This window comes from Ixodes scapularis, unplaced genomic scaffold, assembly GCF_016920785.2.
Source record: "Ixodes scapularis isolate PalLabHiFi unplaced genomic scaffold, ASM1692078v2 PGA_scaffold1__304_contigs__length_218370807, whole genome shotgun sequence".
NCBI lineage: Eukaryota > Metazoa > Arthropoda > Arachnida > Ixodida > Ixodidae > Ixodes > Ixodes scapularis.
The window spans coordinates 159,418,971-159,442,530 of record NW_024609846.1 but is presented as its reverse complement, the minus strand read 5'-3'; the positions used below and the strand labels follow the sequence as shown (position 1 = coordinate 159,442,530).

The 23,560-nt window shown below is 44.1% G+C and overlaps 1 protein-coding gene across 1 annotated transcript in view; it reads right to left on the bottom strand.

The window, feature by feature from the left end:
* Positions 1–699: 699 nt before the first annotated feature.
* The window catches only part of LOC8054055 (neprilysin-1), a 257,784-nt gene continuing 234,923 nt past the window's right edge, over positions 700–23,560 (bottom strand). The window contains exons 20-22 of the mRNA XM_029994983.4: positions 16,166–16,270; positions 14,118–14,194; positions 700–913 (exon numbers count right to left, since the gene is read on the bottom strand). Coding sequence (XP_029850843.2) covers positions 814–913; positions 14,118–14,194; positions 16,166–16,270 — 282 coding nt within the window. The 3' untranslated portion in view covers positions 700–813. The remainder of the gene's footprint in view (positions 914–14,117; positions 14,195–16,165; positions 16,271–23,560) is intronic.

The window sequence follows — 23,560 nt, the reverse complement described above, 5'->3', positions numbered from 1 at the left end:
CGGAGCGGTACACACCAGAATGAGAAGCACCTGTGCAGGGACTGTGCCTCAGAAACATTTGTTCGAACTATTCTAACAAATCACGCATAATAACAGCATTATGTAGGTAAGGAGGAATGTATAGTATGCACGGTGATAGCAGAACGCTTCTTCACCTGTATATGCTACAGCACCGCCTCCCTACCAATTTAAGATCAGCGCAGGCCGTGCGCCGCGTGATCATTGTTTAGTTGGCCGAGTAGGCTAAAGGCCCACCGAATAGACTCAAATTTGTTCGTTGCTACTCCAATGGGGTCGGCTGCTTCGGGAAGGCACGACGATTTGAATATCTCTTGAAAGTATCCTATATCTTTTGCGCGTCAGCAACCTCGGACATGCTACTGGTGACGCTTGAGTCAGCCCCAGCTGCTGACGCTGTATCTGACTGCTGTGCTAAACAAAATCAGCCTACTTTTTTTTTTCTGGGCCGGATATATTTTTTGAGCCCCGCTTACCTGCCTCCTCGTCGGATTCAATCAATTAGTCGCTTCGTAAAACAAAAGGCGCTCCTGTGCTAGGAGCCCTTCTTTTGAAAAGTTCTTCCATAGCATGACAAAATGAAAGAAAGGAAACGTTTCTGTGTCCAGGAACATGTCAGGGTCGTGATACGGCTTTGCTCAGTGGCGGGCAAACTATGATGAAAGACACTGGTTCCAGCTATTCGCGGCAAGTAGCGTTCATGTTTTATTGTTAGTATGAGCGCGTAGATTTCTGCAAATGCATGTATGTACAGGCGTGTCGTGTTGTAGCAGCGTCGCATCGATGCGGCGTCGTTCACCAGAGCACACACTTGCGGCTCAGGTTCATGCGCGAGTTGGCTGAGCAGCTGAAGGCCCGGGAAAACTCCTCGAAGTTGCCCATCGGGAGGATGACCCTGCGGAACACGCGGAGCGAGAGATTCACACACTGCACAAAGCGAAGAAAGATAATATAAATTAAGCCTCCCAATAACACGTGCTTGAATACAGCGTTAATTAGGCTCTCATTCAGCGATAATGCAACGCTAAATGCAGCGAAAGTTTTTTTTGTTTTGTTTTTTACTTTTTAATTTTGGCTGTTTGTCCTAGTGTGGCTGCGAGAATCGACTGTCTGTTAGGCATTTCCCGAATACTTAGCGCTTATAGGGCCGCGCTCCTTCATTTGAAATATGGAGGCCACTGAAGGGCAAAATGCCAGGTTTTCTTGAATATGTAAAGCTCTCAGCCTGACATTATGACGCCACGTGGCGTCATGGTGCCCCGTGGCGTTATGGTTCACATAAAGTAACGAAGTTATGTTATTGTGTTCCACAACGGTGACGTCACGATGTCACGTGATGTCAGGATACCACGCGAGGCCGCACTGTCAAGGTAGAGTTGAGGTGGAACTTTTGTATTGAAATGAGGCAGGTAAAAATATACCAGTTCACGCAAATCAGAGCACGCTTCGATAACTTGTGATTTACAAAGTTCTAATAAAAATATAATTTTTTTAGACAAAAAAAAATATTTTTATGTCGAGCATCCCCGACATCGCGCGGGGTGGTTTCACGTTACTACCTCTCTTCACAGCACATAGGCGACAGGTCTTATACGATCAGGAGTGCAAGCTTTGGTGCTAGCTATCACCTAGCGATAGCTGTACTCCGTTTCGCCTTGCAGTGAACCGAAGCGGAAGCTGGGAGCCATCCCAGCCAACCCAGCGATGCGAACGCAACGCGTGACTACACTCCCCGCGTGTGGCTGCGTAGGTCACGTGTTACAGCGCATTGGATTGGCTTCAATGGCTCTCATGCCGCCCATTGCGGTCCATCGTGAGATGAAACAAAGTATAAGCGATAGCAAGATGCGATGCGGCCAATCAAGCAGCTACTAGAGAGTTTTAGAATAAGAGGCCCCAACGTTTGAGTGCCCGTGAGACGTCGGAGAACCGAAACGCAATGCGGCTGGTGCCGGCGGCTTACAGACGTTTGCTGTTTCCTTTCGTTCTCAGTCACGTGGGTTCCGTATGTGGTAAGCGGAACTAAAAAAATAATGAAACATTTTAACTTGAAATATCTAAGAAAATATAGGTGAGGCAAAACAAGAATGCGTGACAATCACCCATTTTTCGTAGGAACGTGGAGAAATCAAAACGTTGTTTTACCCTATACCAGAAGGGCCGACATTCAAGATGGCTGCGCCCTTCTGGAAAAGGTGTTACACGTTTGCAAGACCGCCTTCAGGGCAACGCAATCTTTGCTCACTGGGGTGCGCTTGGGCGCGGACATAATCCGATTGCGAAGCCATAGCAAGGCGTTGTAATCGGATTAGGACGCGTCCGAGCGCACCCAAACCGAGCAAGATGGCGGCGCCATGAAGCTGGACTTGCAAACGTGCACAGAATAGGGTTTTGGCAACGCAGCGCGGCGAGCTTGTGTTTCTCACTTGCCGTGCCAATGCGGCTAACAAGCGTGATAATCAAAAAAATATTCAAAAACGTAAAACATATGCACTTAGCAAGTACTTCTTGATTACAAATTATCCTTAAGGCAGACCAAATCAACCCGGCTAAAACGAAAGACAATCTAAAACCAGTATAAATATTGTAAGGTGTTTTCAGCCAAAACAATCCAATTTGTAGTGCTCTAATTTGTCGCTTGTTCTCGACCTGATTTCGGCGTTCGTGTGCCCCGCGTTGGGCGCCTGTCTCCGAAGATTTATGCCTTCAATTATATGCCGAAACTGAGGTGAACGTATACATCATGCGTTTCTGCAGTAAATGGAACCAATGTCCGTCCAACAGACCAACGTCTCGGTTAGCCGTCTCGGTCAAAGATGCAAATCCATGGAGGTCTCTGTCGCGTCTCGAACACTTTCAGAGAATACCAATTTCTTTATTACAAGTAATAACCTTATTTGAATGAGACACCGAAAAATAACTCGGCCTGGCAGCACGTCCTTGGGTTTTTTGCTTGACAAGTATGTACTGTAGCCAGAAGCTCGATGTTAATGCACGCTAATTTACCGATTATGCTTTTATTGTGATGTTCTCAAGGACACAGGCCGATATCACAAGCTTTTCCTTTATGGCCAAAATGACGCATGTGGTCTGTGAGCCAACAAAATGGGAAAGCAGTGAAATGCGAACCCGCGCTGTGTCGGGAAGGACAAAATCGACGGCGGCTATCGATATCTTCTGAGAAGCTACTCGCCGGTTGGCGCTCGCCGATAACCCAAAATCTGGGCGTCAGTGGTCACTTTGAGCATGTCGCTAGTCGGTCGCGCGACCGCTGGAAGTAACATGTGTAAACGCGAATTTAGCCTCACCACAGCGACTGTGGTGAGCTTCCCTCGAAAATAATAACCGTTGATATAAGCGCGAAAACGAGTCTGAAGTGGCAGAACTAGCAAAAATGAGGACAGACAACGTCCCAAACTCAGGAACTGCTCTCGCGGCTGTGAATTTGTGGCCATATAAGAAAGGCGATTGAAGAAACGCAGTAGCCGAGCTTAAGACGTAGAGTAAGGTGGACATTTTCTGCCCCCTTTAATTTTTTATCTCTACCACTATATTATTATTTCTTTGGCTAAGGCTGGGATTAACATCATTGGGGTAGAGATATTACAACTTACCTGCACAATAACTGCATTTTTGTTTTTATAAAGTCAGTTTTCAAACAGCACGCCAGAGAGACGTTTTACTTGGTCCAACTTTGGCAATTGCCATGTTTAAGCATAATATTGATTTGCTACAGGGCGTTAGTGTTTGCCCAAGTACGTTCCTTTAGTTTTCTTACAGTTTTTGTTTGGTTCCCTGCATCATCGCCAAAGTGCCACACCTGAGTTGAAGACTTGTCAATCAAGCAACCAGCAGTGAAGCATTATTTTTTGGAACTTACATTAAAATTTAGGCCGAAAGATTCCACTTTAAAACCAAACAAACAAAGTGAAGCACAGCCCTTTGACCGGTTTGACGATTTAGGCCCAAAAATGCTAGATGACAACCAAACTACCATGCAGTGAAGCCTACCCTTGGCTCTAGTTTCGCGATTTAGGGTCAAAGTAACCGGACTCTGGTAACAAAATGTCACGTTTGGCTCTATCTCCCATCTTCAGGCGTTTCCAAGTCATAAATTCCTAAACAAAAAAAAATTATTTGTCCCAAAACATTGTGTTACCTGGGTCATTTTTATACAGGTGCCATAAAAACTTACGGACGAGTGTACATATAACGACTGTGACTGGAACACTGTCCGTCGTTTTCAAAAATGGTTTCATATTTTGCTTCGCGTGTCTCCAATGGTGAATTATGCAGGTAAAGTGCTTGTGCTGAAAGCCATTTCAAAATTCCTAATCAAAATCACCTAAACGACACGCGAAAAGACAACAAAAAGAACACACAAATAAAAACGGGAGCAGTAGTTTGTTTAGTGGCTTTTTATTCGGCTTAGCAAGAATCATGCAATGGCGCCGTCCAGTGCCAAAATTCAGAGTTTCATGTACTGAAGGGGTTGAATTTTCACAATTGACTTTTTGGGGACTTTTTCCCCTCAAAATTACGGACAGATAAGCCTTGTGCCATGAAGCAGAAATTGTGGCAACTTAACTTTGTTGAAATTCACTTGCTGGTACCCGTCTCGGAGAATGACACAACGCACTGGTTTAACAACACATAAACATCTAATGGCCGTTATCGCCCGCGCCGCGATCCCAACAGCCCCTGGGCATATGCTGTGACGGCATTTTTTTTTAGAGTCGGAGCGCCGCTCGCGTGGCCAATTGCCCTTGGTTGAAATGACCACTGCCGATATGGCGGCCGGGCTACCTGGGCCAACGCTTCAGATCCCGAGGTTGTCCACAATTTTATGTACAGCTAAGAGCAGCAATATGCCTTTTCCTTAGCTTCGGAAGTGGGAAGGGCTTCAAGGTGACAGAATGCCGCTATGTGAGGAGTAAATCAATGAGCCCTAATGGAAGGTCTATTAGGGCATGATAAGTAACGAAAGACCCGATACAATATATTGCAAAAAGGCAAATAATAAAGACCTCTAAATTATCAATTTCTAAAAGAGTGTTTCGTATATAAAATTTTCGGTCACACTGCGACCTGACTCAACCCCTTCATTACAGATTCAGGAAGTGCAGCTCAGATAATGTTTCTTCTGCACATAGTCATATTGAAATTGTCAGTCAGACTCAAAGTCATTGTAACCAGAGCTGCGCGTCGTGTCCTCTTCGAGGCACATTTTAGGTTAAAGATCAGGGTAATGTTGTCTCGCCGTCGACGTTCAATCCACAGCAATGTCTTATTAACGTAGGCTATTAGGAAAGGAATATTTCCTGCGAAATTCTAGTGATGGCGCGAGTACGCGATACGCCAGCTTTATCCAAATAGGTAAAAGCTCTGTCGATAGCTGCCTGGCTAAGGATACCCATCCAGAATTTTGGTCAGCACACTCTCGTGAAAGTGTTCTGTCGAAACGGTTTCCAATCAATTCTCCGAATGGATGATACACTGATTATTTTCACCATGCGGACTACAAAAATTTGTTAAACTTTGGAAGACCATACATGTGTACCGTTGTGTAGAAATAAACGTAGGTAATGTCTTCTGGCACAAAGACAAGAGGTTTTGAAATACTTTTTGTTGTATTCAATTAAATGATCTAGCTGGCTTTAAAAATCGTGAAACAATTATCGTGCTACTCCTAAAGGCTGGCTTGACCATACGAAATGCTACGGATATTATCTAAAGATTGGTCATAACTGCCTTATTTTATCGGTTTAAGACAGTCTCTTGAGCTTGTGTTGTCATGTGCAGTTCGCACATTCTAGTGTTGGTTACCAAAATGTGTCACCCGCCCCAGCGTCATGCTCTCCATACCGCCATCGAGCCACGGCCTGCTGACAAGGCACTGTTAAAGGGGTACTCTGGCGATTTTTTTAGCTACCCCAAATTAACTTTATTATCTAAATCCCCGCTCCTTACCCTTTAGAGTACGCTATTTAGTATCGTAAAATCGATACCAAATGATGCCAAAACCACCATTTAATTGTACCCGCGCTTTTTAGTGCCGTGACGCCAGTGGCAGGCAGGCTCACCAGTTGAGCAGACAGTCTAAAACATGGACTATGCCGAGCATTTCTTTTTTACTGCTGCGCGGGTGATGAAGCGAGCTTCCAAAGCATTTCTTTGACATCCCAAAAGTGCTTGCATTTGGTATGGAAAAAACTTTACAGTCCAAAGAGGGAACCCCTGCATGCAGCTCGCATCACTTTTTTGTTGTTGGCAGTAGGGACTTTCAACAAGGTATAGTTACATGGGTAGCGAAGCTTCGGCCAAAAAGCGGTTCAAAACAAATCGCCAGCGACATCGACCTGAAGGGTCACGTGAAGGATGCGATTGAAGCGCGACTAGGAGAGGTGGGGACAAACATTATTAAAATTAATTAGTTTGTGACTAGAAGTATAATCATTGGTATTTTTAAACAAGCTAAATGAAATTATTAGATAATATCAATCATATTTAACGTGCAACAAAATTCAAAACTGTTTTTGTTTTTGCTAATATTATGCATACTTCTTATTAGCGTCCTCTGTACGCCACTAGCAAAAAGGCCGACTAGCAAGAGCGATATTTGCCGTTTTTTTGTAGACCTCGTGGCGCGCGGAAAGGCAGTCTGCTGACGTCCGTCTGCTTGCTTGTGTTTGGGCCTCCACGTGCTCTTCGCTTTTAATTGTTTTAGTGGCAGTTAACACCGTTTCGGGAGTTGTTTGCTCGGGCGTGATTAGCCCAGTTACCTGCGCGGGAACTCGGCTGTCGTGCGCTTGGATCTTGGACGCTACTGCGCCCAAGGGGCTCAACGTCTTTTGCGATGATGAGCACAGCGCGATACGCAAAGAAACGGTGCTCCGTGGAAATGTGTGAAAGCAACACCCGCACGGCTGGCATCTCGCTGCACCGGTTTCCCCTCGACGCTCGAAGGTGAGACTTCGCTACTGTCAGTGACATGCCTGCTGTGTGATGTATGCCCCTTGTTCGGTCTCCTCTTAACTCTTGTTAGTTTTACCTAAAACTATTAGGGTTGTCTGGATGTGCACAAGAAGGCGTAATATGTTATACTAGGAATGTTTTAAGTTCGAAATCACTGACTTCGCAGCGTTGTGTACCGTTATTACAAAAATGCCCACGATATTAAAATTTACCTGTACCGGCCTGGCTCTGAGGAGCCTAGTGTCGTGATCATCGGCGTGGTTAACAGTGGTACAACACAGATAAATAATAGCGCATCTGTACGTAAGACTCGTGTTTTTACTCTTCATGATGTACACAGAGCAGTGATGTCATGCATTTGTTAAGGTCCTTGCACTGATTTGCTTTGGTTTGTGGACATTTTGGCTACATTTTCTTTTCGTAAGTATTCATGGCACCCTCATAGCACCATGCCTTATCTGCAGGCGCGGAGCCTGGGTTCGGTTCTGCAACAACTGAAGTCTACAGGGGAAGACTCCATGGCAGCTACGAGACAGAGTAGTTTTCTCCTTACATTTCGAGGAGTCAGCTCTCATGCGCCCTGGACACCTCCGTCACAATGCGTTGCTAAGTGTGCTTCCCACAAAAAGTAAACAGACCAATAAACATTCCGTGCACTTTGTGACTAAGCATGGTTAACCCGCTCTTAGAAAAATGGTTACCACATGGGGTTGAAATATTGCTTTTGTGGGCTCATAACATTTTTATATTATTTGCAGGGACGACACATGGCGGCATTTCCAGCAAAAGTTGTCCAGGTTCAGCAGTTTTGCATGGTGAGCTTTTTCACTGAAACTAACATAAAGTGGCAGCAACTGCCAGCACCGCTGCATTAACTCATGGTCTTCATGACTTGAGCATTTTGCAAAAGAACTAGGTGAGATTAGCTTGGAAAAGCTGGTTGAACAAGGACAGAGGTACTGCTAGAAGTTCATTTCAGCCCCGTTTATGACATGTTTTACTTGAGGTGACATAATCAACGTCACAGAGCATATTTTGCCTTGCCGACACCCAGTCTTCCATAATAAAGCTGCCCACGAAAGAAAGTGATTTAAATTTTGTGTTAAAATAGGCGAATTCACCATAAATTTGCAGAGGTGAGTGTGACACTCTCATTGAGCTACACATGCTTCGGCAGTTCAGACTCACGGAGCTTCTGTAGTCACCCTGAAGACCAGTCTTCCGAAATGAAACTTTCGTGGGAACAAGGTGATTTTTTTTGTCGTGTGTTAGAATAGACACAAAAGAAGGAACTCAACTACTATTCTATGGCCAACTTCACGCTAAATTTGCAAAGAGGACTTCGCCAGCCTCATCGAGCTGCACATACTCCGGCCACTCAGACTGGTGGAGTTCCTGTAGTCACCCTGTTGACCAGTCTTCTGAATTGAACCTGTCATAAAGGAAGGTGAATATAATTTTTATTGATTCGAATAGGGGAATAAGGGAGGACTTCCTCTTCTCCTTTGCTAAGTTCACATTAAATTTGCAGAGCGGATTTCTGTGGCTTCATTGGACCACACATACTCGTGCACCTTACTAGAGAACAGTCGACTAGGGGCCAATAATAAGTGGTGGCCGAATATTGCTTGTTGTATCTTCTTATTCCCCTTTCTTTGTGAGCTTGCTTTCTCAAGTGGTAGAAATAGCGCAACTTGACGTAAAACAGGAAACAAGGAGTATACAGACAGGCGCAGTAAAAGTACACAGAGAGGCACTGTTTCTGCCAGCTTAAATGAACGACCAACTCGTCCAACTTTCCAGTCTGTTGAACTTGCTTTCTTACTTGCAGTTTTTACAAAAGCTTTTCTTTCTTTCTTTCTTTCTTTCTTTCTTTTTTTTTTTGCGGTTGATCACAGCTGCGCTCTACGTCAAGATGCTGCTCCTGCTCAAGAGTCCAGCGGGGACGTGGTTGACATGGAGATTTTGGTTTCTACACCGTCGTTTAGAGACTCTCTCTCTGGCTGTGCTGCTGGGCCTTCTCACAAATGTGAGTGCTTTCTATGATGCAAACTTTTTTCTTTTGCAGTTTTTTTGTGTGAAGTTATAAAAGATCAGGCCGCAAAAATAAAAAAAAGCCAAGGCTCGAAAAACACCAGGGGATACTAAACTTTATCTTGAGAGCAGATGACGCAAGGGGCCACATAACACCAGACCGACTAGCTGGCAGCTACAAATCGAAGTTTGTTCAAAGTTCACCACATTTTTGTTTCACGGTATTGTCATTGTCAAGCACAAAAAAGACAAAAAAAAATGTTCCACACGCAGGTGTTAACACCGTCAAATCAAAACAACTGAACCGGTTTCACTGAATCACAAGTCTTCCCGCAAAACCTCACGTAAGGCAGTGTTTCTTAAAGTTATCGAAAAGCTGCCGTGGTCATAGGTGTGGGATGCTGAGCCTGTCATGGTCCCTTGTCCTACCTGCCAAACTTTAGTTGCCTGTTGTTGTGCGAGCGCTTCACTGTTACAATGCCATGGGCATAAGTAAGGTATGGTCAAGCTTTAAGAAAATGCATTTCACAGTTTGGATGCCTATTCTGACTTGCATGTTTCTGTGTACGCCCTTGTCGTTTTGGACTATGAGGTCTCTGGCCAACATGAAGCGCCTAGTCGAACATAAAGATGTACTGTTGCTTTCCTAAACTTGAATTGCATGTGTAGTTTGTCAAACTTACAGTTCTTGTTTAAAGACACTTCAGATCAATGAGGAATGTTCTTGAGCGTGAATAGATTACACATTTAATAAATTGATGGCGAATGCAAGTTTTTCTTGGGGACCTAATCTGGGTCATTTGCCAAATTGCAGCACCCTGCAAAAGCTGCAGCATCGGCAACAAGTAGGTGAACGCCTGAGAGCCAAGGTGCGACAGCTTCAAGAGCGTAACAAGAGGCTGCAAAGAAGGCTGCAACGAAGGCTGCAACGACAACGTCAGATGAGGACTGTTGCCGAAGTCGTTGAGAGTGTCCGCGTTCATGTGTCTCCTCGTGTCGCCGCACTCGTTGAAGCCCAGCTTAGAATGAGCAATGTGAGCCGGTTTGGCCAGAGATGGTGCAGCCACAACAAAGCCTTGGCTTTAGGCCTCTACTTTCATAGCCCCAAAGGCTATAAGTGTTGCAGGCGACTGCTCAGGCTGCCATCAGTAAGTTCACTGCAGCTATGGCTTCAGCGTGTGCCACTAAAGATTGGATTTTACCCTGGCATTTTCGAGCTTATAAAGAGGCGGGCAGCTGCTTTTCCTCGAGCCGATTGGGCCTGCAGCATAGTCTTTGATGAAATGCACATCAAAAAAGAGCTTTCATACAACCCCTCGTCTGACAGGTTTGAAAGACTTAAAGAACACAGTGGACAGCAAGGCAAAAAACTGGCAAATAAGGCTCTCAAGTTCATGGCGAAAGGAGTCGGAGCACCGTGTAAGCAGCCGCTTGGCTATTTTTTGCTCACAAAGGCACACCTTCAGATGTACTAAAATATCTATTTTTCCAGTGCTACAGCGCCCTTGTGGACGCTGGCCTGAAGCCGGTAGCTGTTGTATGCGATGAACGGTGCCAGAACGTGTCTCTTTTTCAAGCATCGTAACTGCCGAAAAGCCTTACGTAGAGATCAATGACAAGCCACTTTTTTTTTTCCTTTTCAATGCTCCGCACCTTTTGAAGTGACTAAGAAACATGTTATTTAAATACGACTAAAAAGTTGGTGATTACATAGTGAAAAGTTCCTACATCAAGGAAGCTTATGAAAAGGACCGTAAACTTGAGATCGGTTCTATGCTAAAGCTGAAGGAGAAGCATTTTAATTTGACCTTCTCGTCAAAGATGTCGGTGAAACTAGCAGCTCAAGTGTTTAGCAATCACTGCGCAGCTGCAATGTACGCCCTTGTTACTTCTTAGCAATTGCCAGCCAGAGCTGTTCACACAGCGAGATTCGTTGAAAGAATCGACCGTCTCTTTGACAGCGTAAATAGCTCGCAGAAATCTGCAAAGACGCCATATGCCTCTGCAATCTGTAACGGCTCTATCCATGAGGAGTTTCTGAAAGAGTGCATTCTGGTTTCTAAGAGCCTGCTAGTACTCGGATGTGGAAGGCAGCCACACTGCATTCGTGGCTTCTGCTTAACAGTTAGGTCTCTACTGCTGCTCAGCAATCACCTCGCGGTTAAATGCGGTTTTTCCCACCTTTTAAACCGCAATCTGAACCAGGACACCCTTGAAAACACTTTTGCTGTTGTACATTCAAAATGAGGTGCAAACACGAACTCCACTTTCCGTCAATTTCAGGCTGCGTTCAGGCACCTTTTGATTAGCAACCTATTCAAGCTGTCGGAAAAATCAAACTGTGCTGATGACATGTCTCTCCTTGCTACGTTCCCAGCAGGCCTTTTGGCACCTTCTCCTCGTCTTGCCTTAGAAAGCACAGTTTTTCTTGCCACGGCAGACGATTCGCCTTCAAACTACCCTTTGGCAATAGGAGAGAACAACATGGTTTATTTTGCTGGGTGGCTGGCATCGAAATTCTTCAGGGTTCATTCCTGAGTAGGAACATCCCAGAAATATGAGTTGAGGACAGAAAATGCGTGTTTTTCTGAGGGAAATCAAGTGCTCTTGTATTTGAGTGTGAAAGGAACTGCCGACTCCCACTTTGGAATCCTCTCAGTTCCTTCTGCTTCTTTCATATTATTTGTTGAAGCTTGTGAGGAAGTCTTCGAGACATGTATCAACAACCTAATTTCAAAGGAGAACGTAGGGCGGACTCTTTGTGTCCTCTTTAACCAGAAACTTTCAAAGTCTCTGACTGTATGTGACGAAAGTGTTTATGATAATTTGTTTTCTCTGATTGCAAGACCCATTCTGCACTGGTTCGCGCGGAAAAAAAATGCTGACTATTTGATACAGTAGCAAAGTGTAAAGCTAGGCAGCAAGTGCGCAGACTACGTATGTGAGACCACCCAGAGTACTTTTTAAAGCAGTGCAGGCATGGTCTATACGAGCCTTTCATTTTCTTCGGTTTCTTGAGGAGTAATGTGGTCCTCTAACTTATTCACATATATAGAGTTTAAAGCTGTGAAGCAAAACTGGCTTATGAAGTGCAGCATACCACAGGGCTCCAAGAGGGTTTACTCCACTTGGCTTCCTTGACCTCCACCAAACAATCGCTGCGTTGCCGTGTAGCAGCACCAGCAGATGCAAGTTAAGATATTTTCAGCATTATGGTACCTTGCCCAAGGAATGTGTATAAAAGTGTAGCTTTTCTGTGTATTACAGTGGTGGCCTCAGTTGTCGGAACACTGTGGAACCTCCGAGTTATTAGTGGCTGCCTATCAACTGTCAACGTCCTCACAACGTCCAGCCGATTGTACAATGTCTTATGTTATAACAGTGTGCCTTATGTACCGATCTACTAATTTTCTTCGACCATGACCTTTTGAAAATAGTTGATACCGATTGTATAATTCTAGTGAGTAATCTGAGTGAATGATTGTAAGTGAATAAAACAAATAAAACGCGACTGTTAAAGCGACGTTGGACTTGCATTAGAGTTACTGTTGTGTATTTCATACGCCCAACACACTCCAGCAATTTGATTCACTCTTTTTTGTGACATTACATAATTTGCTTTCAGGTTTCTCACATATTTCCCAGGGATCCTGAAGGAACAAAAAGCAAAACACTGCGGCTGGAGTTTGACCACAGTGCAAAGACACGATGGTTGTGACGAAATGAAACTACTCTCATAGCAGGTCGGCTAACAAAGTCGGCTGCAGAAAAAAAACATTTCGAACAAAATATAAGAGCAAGGGCAAATAAGGGTGTAAACGATCCAGTATTCCAGTATAGAGTAAATACAAGGTGTAAACACCCCAGGAAAAACCCGAGACTGCAGGTAAAAAGAACGACATATACACTAAAAAGTATCAAACAAAGCTCAAACACGGAGCTATGTTTGAGACTTTTTAGTGTATATGTCATTCATTTACTAGTGATCTCTGGAATTAGTTTTGTTTAATTTTCGCGCCAAACCGCACGCACGCATGACGTCACGTTTTTTTCCGGAAGTGTCGTCATTTCCTGTTGATTTTTTGTTCCGCCGGAAGTGTCCCCACGACTCATAGATGGCGCTAAAGCAGCTCCATGGGCCGCCATTTTTTCGACATGTGGGTTTCTATGGAAGCTTCGCTACCCATGTACATATACCTTGCTTTCAATATGAAAAACACGATCAGGGCCAAAATTACAAATTCGATAACTTCGAAAAACAAATTTTTGACCTCCTATTCGGAATACTATTTCAGCGATGTGTGTTGGTCTGTTTAGTAATTTGTTTAACGAATCGGGGGCTATGAAGAAAACGTGAAAGTACCCGTTTAATGACAAGATGCGTCATTTTGGCGCTAAATCCTTATAAGGCGCCTCAAGGTGCTGAAAACGGAAGATAATAACTTCTTATCTTATTTTATTGGCACAAAAAATGAAAAAAAAATACTTAGATCGCGCGTTTTATATAAAAGTGGGGCGCTGATGCGCATAATTTATACGTTTTAAACGTCGTAAAGTAGCTAGGTTGATTATGTCAAAGCCTTAAGAATTAAAATACTGTCTTTGATCAGCTTTAATGTGCACAAAAATGTTGTTTACTTTAAATTATGAACTGTACATCAAATTCACTCGAATTAGAATGTGGTGTATTTCAAACGTATTAGTTTTCGCTAAGGGCCCTGCAGGCAGAAGCCCCGTATAACCAAAAACCGTCTTAAAAAATATTTCTGGCTCAACCTTCGGCTTACTGGAAATCATGCAGTTACGTACACGCACGTTTTCCATGCATTTAGGCGTATTTTTCGGGGGTTCGCCGAGGGTTACAGTTACCTTTGTCTTCAGAAGAGAAGCTACGGTGCCTTTAAATAATCCATCCTATTTGGCCAGAGCGTGTCAATTGCCCTTCGATAGTTTTTCACGTAAAAAAAACAAAATCTACGGGTTCAGGTATAAAGACCCAAGGTTCCGTAGCAGGTGAGCAAGTCTAACGTAAGAGAAGGCAGGAAAAGCGAGTCAAAGTAAACTGAAGAATAGTGAGCACTAGCACTTACCTGTATTTCGCCGGGCTGTGAGAGTCATACTGAAGGATATTCTTCAGCTCTTCAGTTCGCGTGTTGGCGCACCAAGCCTGGAGGAGATCGGCCAAATGTGCAAGAAAGGAAAACAAATAATTGGTTTCGTCCGGCACGAAAGTAAATTGCCCAAGTCTGTGCACAAGAATACGCTGACACCACCTATCTTAGTCATCGCGTGGATTGCTCACTATTTTAAAGGCTATGACAACGCCGCTCGAAAACGTTTCACTATACGCGCCGTTTTTTTCTAGGCCCAAGCGCAGCCGGAGTCCACGCATCTCAGTAGTCGGTGACATGTTAAGCACCAAGTAGCACGTGCTCGTGGCCTTCCTACGGGCTCTGGAAATACCACCCATAAGGGGCAAGGCCTGTGCAAGCTGTCATCGTTAGTGGATCCCCGACTCGCCCCCTGCGGCAAAAACGCTGAAGCTCGTTAAGGGTACGCCGTAAAGCGGCACACGCCGACGCGTGTGTCTGGTGTCGCAGCGTGCTAAAGTTGCGCTTATTTGAGACTCGTGAGACGCTGCAAGACGCGCTGGGGCGCGCTAGATGCCGCAGCGTGAATTTAGGGATGACGTTTGGCGGAAAGGCAGGCCTTGCCTTCTAGGTGATATTGGCTTTGACTGCTATTCGGAACGCATGTCCGTCTGCCTCTTGCGCAGGGGTCGTGGTGGCATCAGAACACAAAGCTTTGACTAGCTGCGATTGAAAAGATAGCGGGTAGACCTCAAGGAAGTCTTTATGGTCTACCCACTATCTTTCAGTCAGAGCCAATCTGAGCTCGAGGTTGTGAAACCACTGCAAATGAAGCAGCCAAATTTGCGCTGGGCATCGCGAAAACAATATTATCAAGGGCAGAACGTCCGCGGTTTAAGCGGAGCATCTACTAGGTTCCTAACTCGTCGCTGGCTTTGGTGCGGACAACACGCCTTTATACATAACGCTTTTAGTTTGAGTGCCGACACGTGTGTGGCTTATAAACAAATCATTTTTTTGTGCGACACGTGTGTGGCGTATATAAACAAGTGATTTTTTTTGTGGGCCCGCTTCTACTTGACTTGGCCATTCCAAACAATATGGTTCCGATGAATTTTGAGGAAAAGGTAGTTCGATGTATTAGCATATAAAATTGACAACAACCGTTGCTAGAACTGGCATGCTTTACGAACTTACGAAAAAACACAACGTCCCAAACATTCCACAGGCATTAGAAACTTAGAAATAAGTTATATTATGTTTTCGTAAAAAATACTTAGAACAAAACTCCGATCCTGTGGCTTTCAGAAGACAGAAGTGCTCGATTGGTAATGTACAAACGATAATGTACAAACGACTGTCGTATTGCCTCTCTTGGGTGAGAATCTAAGCACACAATGGCGGATTGTGCAACTGTGAATAATAGATGAGGAAAATGCATTCTAACCAAATCTGTTTTTGAGACATTCTCTTAAAATGGGTCATTACATAGAAGCGTTCTTGTAGCCTCACCGCGCTGCTTTATTAATCTGAGCAAATTTCACCAGACCTTCCATTGTCCCACTTTCCTCTAGCGTTGGGGTTGCTTTACGAGGCTGATAACTTATTACTTCACAGTACTCTGTCGGTGATAAAGCGATCATATCAAAACTAAAATGTTAGCCATCCACGGTCTACTTTTTTTAGATACCTTTCACTACTTTGACATTGTATTGGCATGAAACGTTGAAAATATGTAGATCTGAGTGATACCAAGACCCAGATTTCTTTGTTTTTCTTGTGACGGAGGGGGGGGGGGGGGAGGTAAAAACAATTTGTAACCCGATTCGCATTTTAGGGTGTATGCGTTCCTTATGGATGCACTGTTTCACCGATTGCTCCTCGGCCTTTGCTCTCTGGTCCTGTAGCATGCTCGAGTACCGGGAATGGCTGTTGAGATTACAATCGTAGCAAGATGCATGGCAACCGGGAATAGGTCTATCAAACTTCAACATGATATGCCTTTCGTGCCACTGGGGGCCATCACCATGGGAAAGCCCTGCGCTTACCGTGGCAGTCGAGATGAAGAACATCTGGTCGCTGGTGAACCTCTCGAGGCCAGGGAGCGCGACCCCCAACGGGTTGCCGGTCTTGGCCAGGCTGATCCGGTATGCCTGCAAAAATTAACCCCTCAGGCACTTCGTCCTTTCGGAGAATGTCGTCGGGGACGTAGTCTGCTCTCGGAAGAATATTTCTACTACTGGTTGGAGCTGAGCTAGTTCGATAAAAGTCTTGGGGAACTATATAAAGCCTTTTTTTTCCTTCACTACTCTCAGTATTTACAACCTTGGTTGAAGCCCTCGTCTTCCCGCGCTGCAGAACCCAGGGATCTCGGGTTCAATCCCCACTCCTGCCCGTTTCGATTTGGATGAGCATCGTACCGGCTTGCGGTCATGTATCACTACTGCGTGAGCACGTTAAAGAACCAGGTTAGCAGTCGTACTGCACTGGTTAAATTGCTTATCTACAGTGGGTAACAATCTCGCCATGTTCTGGCAGACTAACCTCCTGCTGTATAAACAACTAACGACTAATTTGACATTTTTTTACCCTCTTCTTCCTTATTTACAACCTGGATTAAAGCCTTCTTCCTCTCTTTCTGTACCTATTTACGAACGTGGAGCTGCTTCGTGTCCTTCGCGAGAAAAACTGCTTCTGCAGGGGTTTTGAAGGACACGAAGCAGCTCCACGTTTGTAAATAGGTATAGAAGAAGAGGAAGAAAGCCTTAATACAGGTTGTAAATAAGGAGAAGAGGGCTTCAATCCAGGTTGTAAATACTGAGAGTAGTGAAGGAAGAAGAAGGCTTTAATATAGTTGTTAATCCAGTGGTTGTAAATGTTCTGTGTTTATTAGTGTTCAGCTGGCACCACCCAAGAAAATTTCCATCCTAATTATTGCCTTAGGGTTTCCTCGTGTTGGTTATCACATCTGGTAAAAAAATCGGTTGAACATATTTTTGGTTCGTGTAGGCAACACCAAACATGAACGCGATTCACCTAATCCGGTATATATATATATATATATATATATATTTTACGCTTCCTTTCTTTCGAAAATACGACGAAATAAAAGCATGCTCTGCAAACGCGAATCTTAGTAATTGCCGCCATTGGGATATGAGCAATCTGAAAATTAACAAATCTATATGACAACTTGCCAAACTAACGTTTATATTTGATTCTTGAGCCGGAACAGCTTATATGTGACAGTCCTACTTAAATGGTTTCTGTTGTATTTTTTTAGATAACACAAAATCGTAATACGCACGAGAGTCAGTTCCCTTGGCAAAGCGTATCTTAAGGTGAAACGTTATTTCTCTAGGTGTTTCGCATCTTATAAAGCCCAAAAATGAAGCCTGGATGAAAGCCTGGATGAAAGCGTGGCCGCAAGCGTGGCCGCAAGGATCGACAATGATTGGTTGGCGAATGGGTGAGGAGATGTGAAGTGCTCGTCGCCGATTGGTTAACGGGGAGGTCATGTGACCAAAGAGGTAGGCGAGTAGTCGCTCGACAACCTGTGCGCACTGAAGGAGAGAAGTTCGAAAGTACAGAAGGCTCTGCAAGATGGCCAGGTTTATCTGTCCCATTAGCGCTAGTATCGTTTCATTCTAGGAAGAAAAATCAAGTGTGCGCATGCCAGGCGTCTTGTGTCTGGAGTATAGCTAAACGCTTGTGATGATGGAAGGTTTTATGTATACAACAAAATTGCTTACCAATTGGTCATAATTGTTTAGAATTTTGTTTATGGTATATCAGTTAAAAAGTTGCAAGAATAGCCTAACAGAACCTGCGCTTCTAAACTGAAAAAGAAGAAACATACCATTTTGTTTCAATGCATGGATGTCAAGAATTTTTTTTTCTTAATTTCACAAAAGTGTTTCAACCAAATAACCATTGTATATTCATCTGCTCTTAACCAAACGCTCATTATCGGAAAATCGCGGTCTTCTCGCGTTCCTAAGATACATTGAAATTTCAGGAATTAATATATTTAAATTTTGGTGCACAGCATTTAATACGAGGGTCTCTTATGTAAGGTTTTCCCTGAGGCACCGTATTGGGTCACCTTCTTTTGATCGCTTCTCTCGCAGTACTGTCGCAGGCTCCTAAAAATGTCTTCTGATATTTACAGCTGATTCACCACGAAAACAATTTGGTGCACATCGCGCCAACTTTCCAAGAAACCGTCGGAACGACCATTGGACCCACTGCGCACGTGAACCTGAAGGTCATCACCCAGCTGCTAAAAAAAGGATTCCGAAACTAAAAACCAGTTCACACGCACTCAGCAGCAGTGGCACCGTCGGAATGTCGCAGACTCTTAAGGAGTGTTCCTTTTTTAATTTACAGGTTGGTTTATTTTTCTGCACTTTAGAAAGTTATTTGGCTGCTGCTGCTGCTGAGTGACTTTTTTATCCAACGTATTAAACCATTGCTTTGCTTGCAGTGACCGCTTTCCAATTATGTAAATTATTTATGTTGTTCAGAGTGTCATTTTAATCACCCCATCGGCTTGGGTTCCAAAGTAAATAGGAAAACGTAAAAAAATTGCTTCAAAACGACCCTGGAAATGCAAACATGCGAAGTGTCCAAGGCGGTGAGCAACCTAAGCACCCTCCAACGAGATGAGGAAACGGAAATGACTGTAAAAGGTGAGATTTCTGAGAATCAAAGCCAACATTCCGCTATGCTTGAAATAAAAGTAACAGTAGACAGCCTTGTTGGCATTAAAAGCACAGTTGGCGGTATTCAACGGTCAATACAGTAATTTTCGCTGAAGTACGATGAAGTGCCCAGATGAATGTGCAAAGCCATAATATATCCGTTCTGCAGAAGCACGTGGAAAAACCCCAAGTAAAAGTAAAGGATGAAAAAATCTAAAAGAAAAAAAAAAAAAAACTGACAGACCAGTGAACGAACTAGAGCAATATAAAAAGGACTGTGAGTGTGGAGGCGAGCTGGTGATAGTTAATCTTGATGTTTAAAACCCTAGAGTGTGGTGAGGATGAAAATATTAAACTTTAAAGCCCAAGAAAATGGCAGAGGAAAGGACGTCTCAAACCCAGCTTAATTGTTTACATTCTGTTACTCCTTATATACCGCCCCTAGACACAAACACCTCATCTACCTGAAATACACTTCATTCACAATGCACCGACTGGACTCCTAGATACCTATGAATCAACCGCCGAATTACATACGAGAATTGTCCTGGCATTCCCGATAGAATCATCACCATCTTCTCTTCCAGGCACATTCTTTGAAACACAATAAACGTTCAAACCCTTCGTTTACATTGAAAAAAAAAAATACAGATCAACTTTAAAAAAAAAAAAATCTCCTTTGGCTCAAAGGCGTGGGAAAGTGAGGGAGGTTCTAAATATCGTTTAATATATGCTTATTCTATTTTCACATTCAGCTCTAACAAATTTTACGATAAGTAACTATTAGCTATTGCTCATCTTTATCTATTGCGAGGAATTGGTATTTTGTAAAGTATTTCACACACACACGCCTAGTCTGTAGTTTCTGTTTCAGAGTATACAAATTAATGTACTATCACGTGTGCACGCATTTGTTTTCTGTTTTCTTTTAAGCCGCTGTAAGATTTCCGGGAATGTATGTCAAAATAATTATATTGCTAGCAATTCAAATTGTGTGTATTACTGTTTCAGATATTAACTATTACTATTACGAAACCAAAGCAAATAGATTTCTTTTTGCGAGAAAAATTAGTACTCGTCACATCGCATAAAAAATCAAGTCCTAATACGAGCATTCCGTGTGACGAGTGTTCCCGCATAACAAGAATTCATTGTACGAGAAGCCATGTGAGGGGTTCACCTACCAAACGACTACACCTACGACCGGTTGGTCCGTGACGAGAGGGCTTGTGACGAGTTCTCTTGGATCCGAATAAAATGTATGCCCGGGAGAGGGGGCGTTGGTATTTATCGGGGTTATATAAGGAGTGAAAAAAAATAAACGATTTAGCTGCATTTGAGACGTCTTTTTTTGTGCCTTTTTCTTCGACCTAAAGGTTTCCTATTTTTCCCCTCACCATAGTCTCGGGTTTTAAGCATCAACAGTAATATAAGAGGCAGCAAAATCTGGACATTTATGGGCTGCCCAAGCAAGTAAACAAAAATCTGCTTAGCAAACTCAACCGCCTGGCAAATGACCTCGAACTTCCATAGTTTCATGGCACAGATGCTAAAGCCAACCATCGACATCCTTCGTGGTCTTACAAGACTTCCCTCGTCCTTTTTCGCTTTGTATAGCAGAAAACACGAGACACATGGCTCCAAAAAAGGAGGGAACTGAAGAAATCGAGGCTGAGAATATTACTGAATAAAAACCTCGCGGCACAAAATAAAACTTTTCTGGCTGTTCGGTCGAATGCTACTGAAGAGGAATATCACTTTGCTTTACAATTACATCAAAATGTGTTTGTTCGCCGAGGCCCCGACGACCGAGTCATAAAAATCACCTCTGAGAAGGACCTGAAAAAGATACACTGAATCTTTGTTTTGTAGGTATTTAATCTGTCATCCTCGAACATGAAAAGCTATTTTAAAACATGCAGTGGTTATGACGCTATTTTGTTTGAAGCAGGCACGTAGCCATGGGGGGGGGGGGGGGGGGGGGGGGTGGGGGGGGGGGGGAGGAGGCCCATGGGCCCCCCCCCCCCCGAATTCTTCCATTTTGCTGGGACCTCCTCTCCCCCCTCCCCTTCATAGAGCATTTTGTCATCGGTGATAAGCAGTCTTCTTTACTAAACTTGAATGAATAAGAAAACTCCAAGAAATAAATACAAATCTAAGGCAACGTAACGCATACACAACCCATACAAGGCACTGTATATGCATCCAAAATGAATGCATACTTAGTAATATTTAATCACATAGCAAGTGAGGGTTACAAAACGTATCAGCGGGATTTGAACCCTGGGCCGTGCAATCCGCAGCCAAACACCTTTGCTTGGCACCACAAAAAGGAGCTGAAAGGGAGGGCTAGCTGCAGGACCAAGTATGGCTCAGGGAACAGGCAACCAATGGTGCGTGCCACTGGCTCTATGATAGCGAAGCGCAAATCTCCACGTGCATACGGAGTCACATGGCGGATGAAGTCGATTTAACGAATAGAGTAACGGGACTTTGACGTCGTAACTTTACACAGCCACCAATCGATAGCGTAAAGGGTGCGACAACCCTCGTCCCCTCGTGATCACTTCCGTTACCACAGGAGCTCCTAGCAATATAAGAGCACTGACAACTTAAGGCGTTACGCTTACTCTTGAAGGAAGCAGAACCCAGTGAAATTTCTCAACAAAGCACAAACCTGACATGGTCCACGCCTGAATGAATTTGAATTGAAAAGAAAAATATGAGTGTGTCGTGTCAGGCTACATATTTTGCTTTATCTCAGTTAGTATATATATTTCTGTTTCTCTCATCTCGTCCATGTTTTTATGCTGTTGAAAACCAGACGACCAGATCTGCAACCGGAAGTCTTTGTGCTGCGCCTATCATTCCAGTAATTTACTCGAGCTTTTTACATTAGAAGATGATTGCGTATGGGAAATGTGGTGAGTCTTAGCTTGCGTTGTTGTGCTTGGATTAGTAATTTTGGTCAAAAGCTTGTGATTACGGTTCAATCGAGGATTGTGTGTGTTCAAGGAAATCGGTGAGGGGTCGCGAAACCCTTTTCCGTGGCCGTGACTATACGACGGTGAGAGGAAAAGGTCTCGCAGTAACGAACGGGGCCTAGCTGCTGGGCCGCTAGGCTGAATGTTACTCGACCTTTACTTGACATTTACTCGGTCGCAGCAGCCGTTCGGGTCCAAGCGGATGTTCAGCATGCAGGCACCTGCTTACAGTTGCAAGACAGTCAGCGCGGAGCCGATGAAGCAGCGCTCAACTTCCACTGAGGAAGCAGCGTGGAACGAGGGCGAAGTGGCAGTCCGGCTTACCATGAGAGCGACCTGGGTTTGAAGGTGGTCGCAAGGCAGCTGCAGACAGACTGTCAAATCCTCCAGCTTTTTTTGGCCCTCGTTAGCTGGAGACCCCGACAGACGTCCAGTTTGAAATTCGCGACACCTGCATTGTAATTGTGCTGTGCGACGCCTGCATTTGGAGATCGCTGTTCATATTGTAAGTACCCCGTCAAATTTTGTTTACGTATCACGTTCGTTCGCGTGTTGCGTGATCAAAATCTGTGCGCTGTGTCACGTCTCGAGGCAACTTCTGGACCTTAAATTGATTTTTTAGTTTTGCATCCTGGTTGCGGCTCCAGGTTCGTGCCCCTACTAGCACCTGTTTTACCTTAGTTTCTCGTTTTAACGCTTCACCTAATTATGTTTCTTCACTTGTGAACCGTTAAAAAATACACGCATCAAAATCACACCATTACACGGTAAACAATGCGGAGCGCCACTTCGTCTGCTTCTGGCGCAGGGGTTGTGGTGACGTCAGAACGCCGGGCTCTGATTGGCTGAATTGTAATGATAGTGTGTATACCTCAAGGGCAGCTATAGCATTGAGCTCATCCTTCCAATCAAAGCTCAACGTTCTCATGTCATCGCAACCGCTGCGCGAGAAGCAGACGAACCTTCGCTCCGCGTAAATACTGATAGCATACACTTGAGGTACCCTTCCAATTTACATGAAGTGTGCTCATAGTCTACGTAGAGTGCACTTGGAGCCGAATAAAATTAAACATGTGCTGTGCTTACTGTGTACTTGCAATGTATTGGAAGTATAGCGGCACGTGCAATATGTAAAAAAAAAAAAAAGAAGTTTAGTTCCTTGTTTCATAAAAGGGTGAAATGAGTATGGTATTAGTACATCTTCTCAGTACGGTTTCACTATACTGATTTTGTATCGCTTTTTTTGTCAAGGGCAGTGGCGCCCTGCTTGCCATTTCGTAGTCTCTTGTACGATCTCCGCCAAAGAGCGGAGATTTCGAGGGCGATCTCCTCTCGTGGCGACAAGCAGGAAAAAATGATTTAAATATGGCGGAGTGCCAGGAAAGCATACAAGGGTAAGAACGTTCGTTCTTACGTATGCTAAAATATAAAAAAAATTTAAATTTCTGAATGAAAATTGGAAAAAGGCAGGCACACTTCAAAGTGATGCATTTAGCCATTTATAGGCAAATACCTTAAATTCAGAGTGTTATTTATAGACCGTTAACACATTTCTTCGAATATGGTAACGAAGAATTTGTGAAATCGGCAACTAACCTTTAGTAAATAATTAGGACAAATGACCGGCCAAAGTGGATAGCGGGTGGCGGGACAGAAGTGAACGGCCAGTGGCCGAACAGAAGTGGAGGGCCAGTGGCCGAACAGAAGTGGAAGGCCAGTGGCCAGACAAAGTGAAGGGCCAGTGGCCGGACAAAGT